General features: G+C 36.8%; 1 protein-coding gene across 1 annotated transcript in view; it reads left to right on the top strand.

Annotated features, from left to right (window-relative positions):
• Positions 1-13,285, top strand: part of LOC125668564 (probable G-protein coupled receptor CG31760) — an 83,346-nt gene that overhangs the window by 51,518 nt on the left and 18,543 nt on the right. The window contains exons 4-5 of the mRNA XM_048902845.2: positions 1,674-1,797; positions 5,129-5,272. Coding sequence (XP_048758802.2) covers positions 1,674-1,797; positions 5,129-5,272 — 268 coding nt within the window. The remainder of the gene's footprint in view (positions 1-1,673; positions 1,798-5,128; positions 5,273-13,285) is intronic.

A 13,285-nucleotide genomic window follows, 5' to 3' on the forward strand; every position in this document is an offset into this window, starting at 1 on the left:
TACACTAACCATTCGTCTCTTTTCCTTGTACATTATTTGTTTACGGTACAATGGCGAAACTAGATTACCATTAACAAAACAGAAGTAAATCTTCACACCCTAATAATTACCGAAGGTCAGATATATTAAATTTTGTTAATATTACCAAGTTATTTCCTGAAAAGTCTTGAATCACTAAACTTTGTCCTACGTAGGAAATGGTTCAATTAGAGCCGTTGGGTATTGACGGGAAAGATATCAGTCTCTTCAAGTTTATTACCAGGAATTGCGTGCAATTGCTCTTTGAAAGGAACAATCATATCATGTAGGTTAATAAAATTATTGAACTAATAGAACGAGTTAATAAAAGCAATTAATCATCAAGAAGATACGTTTCCCAATTAAAGAAAACCATTGTAACAGTATACTGTATTATAATCAATATATAATATTTGAAATAAATATTGTTTCAAACAATGTGCATTCCTGCTGTATATAAACTGAGCACGTGTATCGTAGTTTTCATATTACGTGATACATTTGTATAAATAACAATTCAATAACTAGTAAACAATAAACAGAGCGATTTTCGGGAGGATCGTCTGTGACAGTGATTCAGGACCAAAGTATACTTCGTAGAGAAATCTCAATGCATTAGCATTGCTCTTTTTCCCCCGTTTTATGATAGAGGAGACCTTTTCATCGCTGAGATCGGCTGCCATGTAGATATTTCACATATTTTCCCTTTAAAATGACAGCTTCTATCTTGAGAGAAATTGATATTGTCTCCCGTTTTCACTTAAGTCTTATATCGCCTGGAATTACTCTCAAAATAATTATTTCAATTTCGGTCCCGGAGTTTCTTTGAATTTATCACGATTCGCGTCTTTCTGTCAAGTAATGAGACAATCTTCTGTCATAAATTCCAGAATCGATATCGTAACAACTACGGATTAGTGTTTACAAATAATAAAGCAAATTTCCTCGTATACTCTAGAACAGCTGAAGATAGGGAACTTCATTTTCATTTGGCATTATCCACTAAATTAATGAAAGCGGATTTGTCGTGCCATAAAAGGAATGTCTAAAACTATATAAAGATATTGTATAGTTTGTACCGCACAACGTCGAGAAATTTTTGTCAAAAGATGCTTGGTGTTTGTCTTGCAGATTCTGATCTGAATATTTTACATATCTGCCTGGGTTTTTTTTAATGTTATATCCGATATATAATAGGTAAAACCATGAAATTTTTCTAATGTCATAGTGACATTGAAATGTGGTTAAATTGTTATTTTCAATTTTATTGAAAGCTTAACAACTCAGTCTGATGTTTAAAAAAAAATTTTTTTTAGAGCAAATTATTGCATCTCAAATCTAAAAAAAAAAAGAGTAGTATGTGCCAAATGGTCGCCCCCTTTATCACAGCTCTCCGAGTTGTGCTTATGGCCATATGTTTAGTTAATGGCGAAAGAGAGTTTTCTGTCCAGCTACGATGCAATTGGATAAGAATGAGTTGTGTGTGGAGTCATCCAGTCTTAGATACAATCAAAGAGAATCCTGTATTGCTGTCCTATGTACAGGAAGACATTTTCCTAAATATACAAAGTACCTGGTCAATGCAGGTAACATCCCATATTCTTGTTGCCGGTCGGACCGTTAGTTGATTTTCAATACAATATAATTTTCTACAGGGGAACGAGTGGAATAGACATCGATCTGGACAAGGTAGACATTGACCAATGTCCTCAGTCAGATGATGCCACGGAGCCCAATGTATTTGCAGGTTCCGCAAGGTGCAAACCAGAGACAACCAAGGTAAACAGATAGGTGTACATTTCTACACTGGTAGTCCTACTACACACACAGACAAGATAAACAGATAGGTGTACATTTCTACACTGGTAGTCCTACTACACACACAGACAAGGTAAACAGATAGGTGTACATTTCTACACTGGTAGTCCTACTACACACACAGACAAGGTAACAGATAGGTGTACATTTCTACACTGGTAGTCTCACTACACACACAGACAAGGTAACAGATAGGTGTACATTTCTACACTGGTAGTCTCACTACACACACAGATAAGGTAAACAGATAGGTGTACATTTCTACACTGGTAGTCTCACTACACACACAGACAAGGTAACAGATAGGTGTACATTTCTACACTGGTAGTCTCACTACACACACAGACAAGGTAAACAGATAGGTGTACATTTCTACACTGGTAGTCCTACTACACACACAGACAAGGTAACAGATAGGTGTACATTTCTACACTGGTAGTCTCACTACACACACAGACAAGGTAAACAGATAGGTGTACATTTCTACACTGGTAGTCTCACTACACACACAGACAAGGTAAACAGATAGGTGTACATTTCTACACTGGTAGTCTCACTACACACACAGACAAGGTAACAGATAGGTGTACATTTCTACACTGGTAGTCTCACTACACACACAGACAAGGTAAACAGATAGGTGTACATTTCTACACTGATAGTCCTACTACACACACAGACAAGGTAAACAGATAGGTGTACATTTCTACACTGATAGTCCTACTACACACAGAGACAAGGTAACAGATAGGTGTACATTTCTACACTGGTAGTCTCACTACACACACAGACAAGGTAAACAGATAGGTGTACATTTCTACACTGATAGTCCTACTACACACAGAGACAAGGTAACAGATAGGTGTACATTTCTACACTGGTAGTCTCACTACACACACAGACAAGGTAAACAGATAGGTGTACATTTCTAAACTGGTAGTCTCACTACACACACAGACAAGGTAATAGATAGGTGTACAATTCTACACTGGTAGTCTCACTACACACACAGACAATGGTAAACAGATAAGTGTACATTTCTACACTGATAGTCTCACTACACACACAGATAAGGTAAACAGATAGGTGTACATTTCTACACTGATAGTCTCACTACACACACAGACAAGGTAAACAGATAGGTGTACATTTCTAAACTGGTAGTCTCACTACACACACAGACAAGGTAAACAGATAGGTGTACATTTCTAAACTGGTAGTCTCACTACACACACAGACAAGGTAAACAGATAGGTGTACATTTCTACACTGATAGTCCTACTACACACAGAGACAAGGTAACAGATAGGTGTACATTTCTACACTGGTAGTCTCACTACACACACAGACAAGGTAAACAGATAGGTGTACATTTCTACACTGGTAGTCTCACTACACACACAGACAAGGTAACAGATAGGTGTACATTTCTACACTGGTAGTCTCACTACACACACAGACAAGGTAACAGATAGGTGTACATTTCTACACTGGTAGTCTCACTACACACACAGACAAGGTAAACAGATAGGTGTACATTTCTACACTGGTAGTCTCACTACACACACAGACAAGGTAAACAGATAGGTGTACATTTCTACACTGGTAGTCTCACTACACACACAGACAAGGTAAACAGAAAGGTGTACAATTCTACACTGGTAGTCTCACTACACACACAGACAAGGTAACAGATAGGTGTACATTTCTACACTGGTAGTCTCACTACACACACAGACAAGGTAACAGATAGGTGTACATTTCTACACTGGTAGTCTCACTACACACACAGACAAGGTAACAGATAGGTGTACATTTCTACACTGGTAGTCTCACTACACACACAGACAAGGTAAACAGATAGGTGTACATTTCTACACTGGTAGTCTCACTACACACACAGACAAGGTAACAGATAGGTGTACATTTCTACACTGATAGTCTCACTACACACACAGACAAGTTAAACAGATAGGTGTACATTTCTACACTGGTAGTCCTACTACACACAGATGAGGTAAACAGATAGGTGTACATTTCTACACTGATAGTCCTACTACACACACAGACAAGGTAACAGATAGGTGTACATTTCTACACTGGTAGTCTCACTACACACACAGACAAGGTAACAGATAGGTGTACATTTCTACACTGGTAGTCTCACTACACACACAGACAAGGTAACAGATAGGTGTACATTTCTACACTGGTAGTCTCACTACACACACAGACAAGGTAAACAGATAGGTGTACATTTCTACACTGGTAGTCCTACTACACACACAGACAAGGTAACAGATAGGTGCATGTACATTTCTACACTGGTAGTCTCACTACACACACAGACAAGGTAAACAGAAAGGTGTACAATTCTACACTGGTAGTCTCACTACACACACAGACAAGGTAACAGATAGGTGTACATTTCTACACTGGTAGTCTCACTACACACACAGACAAGGTAAACAGATAGGTGTACATTTCTACACTAGTAGTCCTACTACACACACAGACAAGGTAACAGATAGGTGTACATTTCTACACTAGTAGTCCTACTACACACACAGACAAGGTAACAGATAGGTGTACATTTCTACACTAGTAGTCCTACTACACACACAGACAAGGTAACAGATAGGTGTACATTTCTACACTGGTAGTCCTACTACACACACAGACAAGGTAACAGATAGGTGTACATTTCTACACTGGTAGTCTCACTACACACACAGACAAGGTAACAGATAGGTGTACATTTCTACACTGGTAGTCCTACTACACACACAGACAAGGTAACAGATAGGTGTACATTTCTACACTGGTAGTCCTACTACACACACAGACAAGGTAACAGATAGGTGTACATTTCTACACTGGTAGTCCTACTACACACACAGACAAGGTAACAGATAGGTGTACATTTCTACACTGGTAGTCCTACTACACACACAGACAAGGTAACAGATAGGTGTACATTTCTACACTGGTAGTCTCACTACACACACAGACAAGGTAACAGATAGGTGTACATTTCTACACTGGTAGTCCTACTACACACACAGACAAGGTAACAGATAGGTGTACATTTCTACACTGGTAGTCCTACTACACACACAGACAAGGTAACAGATAGGTGTACAGGTGGATGATGAACAACTAAATCTGCACTGGCACTGAGAACACATATATATTGTCGTGTTTGTGTCCTCCTCCTCCACTTGTAAAATCGTGACATGATAGGGCAGTTTCTGTATTCTCACTTCTATACCGTTGTTATAAACTTTTTCAGTGTGAGCCGTTACGTGGTTTAGGATTCAAAAGAGGATCGTATAAATGCGTCTGTAAAGATGGGTTTTATTTTCCGGTCTTGGATCAACTGGACAAATACTTCAATGGATCAGAAATTGAGAATGAATACGAAAAGAAAATGAAGGTAATAAAATGCATTGTGTATTCAAATTGCATTCATGTTTTAAATTTTATTCTTATATTTAGTTGAATATTATTAGTTCATTAAGATGTAACGATAAGTTTCGATTCGAGTGCGGGAGGCCTGTCTGGGTTCGATTACAAGACGTAACAAACATCGATTGATTGTATATTGTTTAACGTCCTCTCGAGAATGTCTCTCTCATGTGGAGACGTCATCAGTACCAGTGAAGGGCTTCAAATTTAGACCTATGCTCGGCGCTTACAGCCGTTGAGCAGTGAGGGTTCTTTAGCGTGCCAAACCTACTGTGACACGGGACATCCGTTTTTAAGGTCATCTCCGAGGACCCGTGACATTTACACCTGATCCCGAGCGTTTGGCGATGGAACTGTCACTATCTGTTTTAACATCTTGGGTCTGTAGCAACCGGGATTCAAAACCCAACCTTCCGTGTGCGGGGCGATCGCTCCACCTTTATACCGCCGCGGCATTTCAAGGTCATTAAAATAGTGAATATTCAAATCGCTTATCATTCGGATGAGACATTTGATGTCTTGTTGCCACAGTAGGTATTCGAACAATAAAAAAAAATAATCACAGCTAAATGACCCAAAGCGCCTAGAATAGGTCCAAATTTCACTGAAAACCTGGTCTATTCTCTACATAAGTGACGATTTTCGAGGAAACAATCAACCAACCATCAATTTAACCAAGAATATGGTTGTCATTTAATTCATAATCATCACTGTAATACGTATATATCATATCATAGTATTTTTGCTATCAGTTTGAGTATATTTTTTTCACGTGACGTAGATAATGATATGATAATTTATATGTAAGTCTGCTTAGATTTTTAATTTTCGTCATTTTATTCTAGAAAATTACATGTTGTTGAACTTAATCAGTTTTGAGGATTTATCATAAAGCGATTACATGGTTTGTTCATTTACCTCATCTCACAGTTTTCAAGCTAACGCCTTCGTAGACAATATGAATATTATGTGTCTATTGCACGGATTTCGATTCATAGCAATGTTCTAATTATGTTCCCCAAACAAAGTTTGGGAACATATTGTTTTTACTCTGTTTCTTATTATGTTCCCCAAACAAAGTTTGGGAACATATTGTTTTTACTCTGTTTCTTATTATTATTGGGGTCTTCCGTCTTCAGCGGAAGACCCTTCTATTATTCTATTGTTGATTTTTCACTTTTCTTCTTATTATTTATTATTATTATTCTTTTTTTTTCTCCTTACCGATTTTTGTGCAGAAGATTTCTCGGAGATGGCTGGATCGATTTACTTCAAATTTTCAGGGTTGATGCGTTGCCATTTGAAGTTTGTACCGCCGTTTTAATTTTTGAAAAATCACTTCCGGTTGGGAGTTCTCCCCCTTTTATCGATTTTCAGATGACCATTTTGTCCAGACAAAAACTCAAAAACGATAAAAGCTAGAGAGCTGAAATTTTCAGTGATGTTAGACGACATGTTGTAGTTGTGCACCTGGGTTTTCAAAATTTCCGGAAGTGCCTAGTATGGAAGCTCGGTAGGGGTCGAAAATGGAGTTTTAAAAAGTGTACAAGTTTTTTCCACGTTTTAAATCATAACTTTTTACTTGTAAATATTTTGTTTAGACATATATAACAAAAGTTGTACAGTTTATTGAGATCTTTCGTGCCATATCAAGAAATGGGCCCATGGGCCTCATGGTTCGCCTGAACCATTGAATTTCTGTTACAATGATTAACTTTTTTCTCACGAAACTTTTGATAAGACATGTAGAATAAAAGTTGTTCAGTTTTGGAAGATCTATCTAATGATATCTACAAAAAGGCCTCCGGGCATCATAGCTCGCCTGAACAGTCGAATTTGTATCACAATTAATAACATTAATAACTTTTTTCTCGAGAAACTTTTGATAAGACATGTAGAACAAAAGTTGTTCAGTTTCGCAAGCGTTAACTAACGATGTTAAGAAATAGGCCTGCGGGTCTCATGGCTCACCTGAACAGTTGGGTTATTGTTGCAATCTATAACATTTTTGTCAAGAAACTTTTAATAAGACATCTAGAACAAAAGTTGTTCAGTTTTGAAAGATCTTTCGAACAACATTATGAAAAAGGCCAACGGGCCTTATGGCTCGCCTGAAGAGTTTGCTTAGTGTCACAATCAATAACTTTTTTCTGGAGAAACTTTTTATAAGACATGTAGAACAAAAGTTGTTCATTTTCGCAAGCGTTAACTAACGATGTTATGAAATAGGCCTGCGGGTCTCATGGCTCACCTGAAAAGTTGGGTTATTGTTGCAAGCTATAACATTTTTGTCAAGAAACTTTTAATAAGACATCTAGAACAAAATTTGTTCAGTTTTGAAAGATCTTTCGAACAACATCATGAAAAAGGCCAACGGGCCTCATGGTTCGCCTGAACAGTTTGATTTGTGTCACAATCAATAACTTTTTTCTGGAGAAACTTTTGATAAGACATGTAGAACAAAAGTTGTTCAGTTTTGCAAGATCTTTCAAATGATATCAAGAAAAAGGCCCACGGGCCTTATCACTCGCCTTAACAATCTGATAAATGTCGCAATCAATAACTTTTTTCTCAAGAAAATTTTGATAGGACATGTAGAACAAAATTTGTTCAGTTTTCCGAGATATATCTAGAATGATATATAAAAAAAAATAGGCCTTTGGGCGACATGACTCGCCTGACCAGTCGAATTTGTATCGCAGTATATATTACATTATTAATTTTTTTGTCGAAAAAAAGGCTGACCCCTTCAATAATTGGCCGAGAGCGACAGAGAGTCTTTAATTCATAGCACTTAAATGATCAATATTTGTAAAACATTACCGAAACTATATTGTACGTCTAGACAATATATTTGTATCATTATTCATGAACGAAAAACTCATTCGAATTCTTATCTCATCACATCTAAAATTGGACGGAAGACCCACTCGTTGCTCGCAACGAGATCGCATCTAGTTATTATTATTATTATTCTTTTTCTCCGGTACTTTTTTGTCCGGTAGTGTTCTCAGAAACTACAAAAGGGATCGATATGAAACTTTCCAGGATGATAGTATAGCGTTTGTAGATGTGCATAGTGATAGTCATTTTGTCTGCACGTGCATGCACGCGCGCGCACGTGCATTGCAATTTTGGTACAAAAAATGGAAAATCAGAATATTGAAGGAAGCGATATAAAACCTAAATAGGATGATAGTATATCATTTGTACATATGAAAAATAATAGTTATTTTGCCAGCACGCGCACGCATGCGCGTGCACGCGCATTACAAAATTTGTACGCTAACTTTGGAATCAGTCTAACTTTTTTGTTGTTCATTGAAATGGTTTGAAATTCATATCATAGGTAGATATTGAGACCCTTCACTGATTTACATGGTCAAAATTACCAATTTGCACGCGCATGCACGTGCGCTTCATTTTGATTGGATAATACTAAAACGTTTGTAACTATCTTATTTATGAAGCGAATGAGATGATATTCACAGCATACGTAGACAATATGTGTATCTATATATTGGTGTAGCAAAAAATGCCAACGCACACGCGCATGCGCGTGCAACGTTTTTTAAATGTTCAATTTTTAAAGGACGATAACGTTTTTGTTTTTCATCAAATTCTATTGATATTAATGGTTTAGATGTATCTTGGTACTCCTTACAAATTGCTGTGGTTAGAATTACTGCTCATCACGTGCATGCACGTGTGCTGAATTCTGATTGGACGATTTTAAAATCGCTATAACTTCCTTGTATTTGGTGGAAACGTTATGAAATTCACACTGTGGGTCTATGATACACATGCCTGTTGAACGACATGAACAAAAATTCGGAATCATACACGCGTGCGCGTGTATGCGCGTGCAACGCTTTCTTTCATTTTTTGGTACTGAAATGACCATTTTGAACGTACTACATGTAATTAAAGGCTAAAATAAAATGATTTTTTGCTATAGATTCACAAGGACATCACTTTTTAATTGGGGATGTTTGGGGAACATATGTAACGGTCCCCGTTACAATTAGAACTAGTTATTATGTTCCCCAAACAAAGTTTGGGAACATATTGTTTTTACTCTGTTTCTTATTATTATTATGTTCCCCAAACAAAGTTTGGGAACATATTGTTTTTACTCTGTTTCTTATTATTATTATTATTATTATTATTATTATTCTTTTTCTCCGGTACTTTTTTGTCCGGTAGTGTTCTCAGAAACTACAAAAGGGATCGATATGAAACTTTCCAGGATGATAGTATAGCGTTTGTAGATGTGCATAGTGATAGTCATTTTGTTTGCACGTGCATGCACGCGCGCGCACGTGCATTGCAATTTTGGTACAAAAAATGGAAAATCAGAATATTGAAGGAAGCGATATAAAACCTAAATAGGATGATAGTATATCATTTGTACATATGAAAAATAATAGTTATATTGCCAGCACGCGCACGCATGCGCGTGCACGCGCATTACAAAATTTGTACGCTAACTTTGGAATCAGTCTAACTTTTTTGTTGTTCATTGAAATGGCTTGAAATTCATATCATAGATAGATATTGAGACCCTTACCTGATTTGCATGGTCAAAATTACCAATTTGCACGCGCATGCACGTGAACTTCATTTTGATTGGATAATACTAAAACGTTTGTAACTATCTTATTTATGAAGCGAATGAGATGATATTCACAGCATACGTAGACAATATGTGTATCTATATATTGGTGTAACAAAAAAATGCCAACGCACACGCGCATGCGCGTGCAACGTTTTTTAAATGTTCAATTTTTAAAGGACGATAACGTTTTTGTTTTTCATCAAATTCTATTCATATTAATGGTTTAGATGTGTCTTGGTACTCCTTACAAATTGCTGTGGTTAGAATTGCTGCTCAGCACGTGCATGCACGTGTGCTGAATTCTGATTGGACGATTTTAAAATCGTTATAACTTCCTTATATTTGGTGGAAACGTTATGAAATTCACACTGTGGGTATATGATACACATGCTTGTTGAACGACATCAACAAAAATTCTGAATCATACACGTGTGCGCGTGTATGCGCGTGCAACGCTTTCTTTCATTTTTTTGGTACTGAAATGACCATACTGAACGTACTACATGTAATTAAAGGCTAAAATAAAATGATTTTTTGCTATAGATTCACAAGGACATCGCTTTTTAATTGGGGGAGGTTTGGGGAACATATGTAACGGTCCCCGTTACAATTAGAACTAGTTATTATTATTATTATTATTCTTTTTCTCCGGTACCTTTTTGTCCGGTAGTGTTCTCAGAAACTACAAAAGGGATCGATATGAAACTTTCCAGGATGATAGTATAGCGTTTGTAGATGTGCATAGTGATAGTCATTTTGTTTGCACGTGCATGCACGCGCGCGCACGTACATTGCAATTTTGGTACAAAAAATGGAAAATCAGAATATTGAAGGAAGCGATATAAAACCTAAATAGGATGATAGTATATCATTTGTACATATGAAAAATAATAGTTATTTTGCCAACACGCGCACGCATGCGCGTGCACGCGCATTACAAAATTTGTACGCTAACTTTGGAATCAGTCTAACTTTTTTGTTGTTCATTGAAATGGCTTGAAATTCATATCATAGGTAGATATTGAGACCCTTAACTGATTTACATAGTCAAAATTACCAATTTGCACGCGCATGCACGTGCGCTTCATTTTGATTGGATAATGCTAAAACGTTTGTAACTATCTTATTTATGAAGCGAATGAGATGATATTCACAGCATATGTAGACAATATGTGTATCTATATGTTGGTGTAACAAAAAATGCCAACGCACACGCGCATGCGCGTGCAACGTTTTTTAAATGTTCAATTTTTAAAGGACGATAACGTTTTTGTTTTTCATCAAATTCTATTCATATTAGGGGTTTAGATGTATCTTGGTACTCCTTACAAATTGCTGTGGTTAGAATTACTGCTCATCACGTGCATGCACGTGTGCTGATTTCTGATTGGACGATTTTAAAATCGCTATAACTTCCTTATATTTGGTGGAAACGTTATGAAATTCATACTGTGGGTATATGCTACAAATGCCTGTTGAACGACATCAACAAAAATTCGGAATCATACACGCGTGCGCGTGTATGCACGTGCAACGCTTTCTTTCATTTCTTGGTACTGAAATGACCATATTGAACGTACTACATGTAATTAAAGGCTAAAATAAAATGATTTTTTCCTATAGATTCACAAGGACATCACTTTTTAATTGGGGGAGGTTTGGGGAACATCTGTAACGGTCCCCGTTACAATTAGAACTAGTTATTATTATTATTATTCTTTTTCTCCGGTACTTTTTTGTCCGGTAGTGTTCTCAGAAACTACAAAAGGGATCGATATGAAACTTTCCAGGATGATAGTATAGCGTTTGTAGATGTGCATAGTGATAGTCATTTTGTCTGCACGTGCATGCACGCGCGCGCACGTGCACTGCAATTTTGGTACAAAAAATGGAAAATCAGAATATTGAAGGGATCGATATGAAACCTAAATAGGATGGTAGTATATCATTTGTAGATATCAAAAATGATATTTATTTTGTCTGCACGCGCACGCATGCGCGTGCACGTGCATTACAAAATTTGTACTCTAACTTTGGAATTAGTGTAACTTTTTAGTTCTTCATTGAAATGGCTTGATATTCATATCATAAGTAGATATTGAGACCCTTAACTGATTTGCATGGTCAAAATTACCAATTTGCACGCGCATGCACGTGCTCTTCATTTTGATTGGATAGTACTAAAACGTCTGTAACTATCTTATTTATGAAGCGAATGAGATGATATTCACAGCATACGTAGACAATATGTGTATCTATATTTTGGTGTAACAAAAAATTCCAACGCACACGCGCATGCGCGTGCAACGTTTTTCAAATGTTCAATATTTAAAGAACGATAACGTTTTTGTTTTTCATCAAATTCTATTGATATTAGGGGTTTAGATGTGTCTTGGTACTCCTTACAAATTGCTGTGGTTAGAATTACTGCTCAGCACCTGCATGCACGTGTGCTGAATTCTGATTGGACGATTTTGAAATCGCTATAACTTCCTTATATGTGGTGGAAAGGTTATGAAATTCATACTGTGGGTATATGATACAAATGCCTATTGAACGACATAAACAAAAATTCGGAATCGTACACGCGTGCGCGTGTATGCACGTGCAACGCTTTCTTTCATTTCTTGGTACTGAAATGACCATATTGAACGTACTACATGTAATTAAAGGCTAAAATAAAATGATTTTTTCCTATAGATTCACAAGGACATCACTTTTTAATTGGGGGAGGTTTGGGGAACATCTGTAACGGTCCCCGTTACAATTAGAACTAGTTTTCTTTGATGCTTATAAGAATTGCAGGTTGTTGAACTTGATCAATTATGGGGAAATATTTTACACACTGTTACAGAGCTCTTGGTTGGTCCGTGTACATTCTCTCAGTGTTTAAGCTGGGACCTTTTATTCATATTAAAGGGAGGATATCAAAGTCAGCTTGATGAGGGCTGATACTATCAAGTTAAGGCTTAAGAAAAACACCCTGGTTGAGCTTGTGACGGGGGAATTGTGTACCGTTTCCATATGTTCTTACTTTTTTGTCAAATTCTATGAACTTCTAATCCTAGAAGTGCACGTTCGTTTACATTTTTGGTAGCAGACGAATTGTTTGAGTTCATTATCATTAGTAAACAGATGTAATTATGACACAATATTTGAGATACCTAAGCAGATGTGACGTCACCCGGCATTTACATTTCGGGCTTTCTAGGACTCGATAAAAGTCCGGGTACTTTTTATAGAAAACATAGGAAAATTTCAAAATACTTAATGATATATGAATGAAGATTATTGGTCTAGTTATGCACATACTAGGTTTAATAAATCTAAACTGCATGTATGTTTTTGCATTCTCGAACGATA

Source organism: Ostrea edulis, chromosome 1 (assembly GCF_947568905.1).
Source record: "Ostrea edulis chromosome 1, xbOstEdul1.1, whole genome shotgun sequence".
NCBI classification, from domain to species: Eukaryota; Metazoa; Mollusca; class Bivalvia; order Ostreida; family Ostreidae; genus Ostrea; species Ostrea edulis.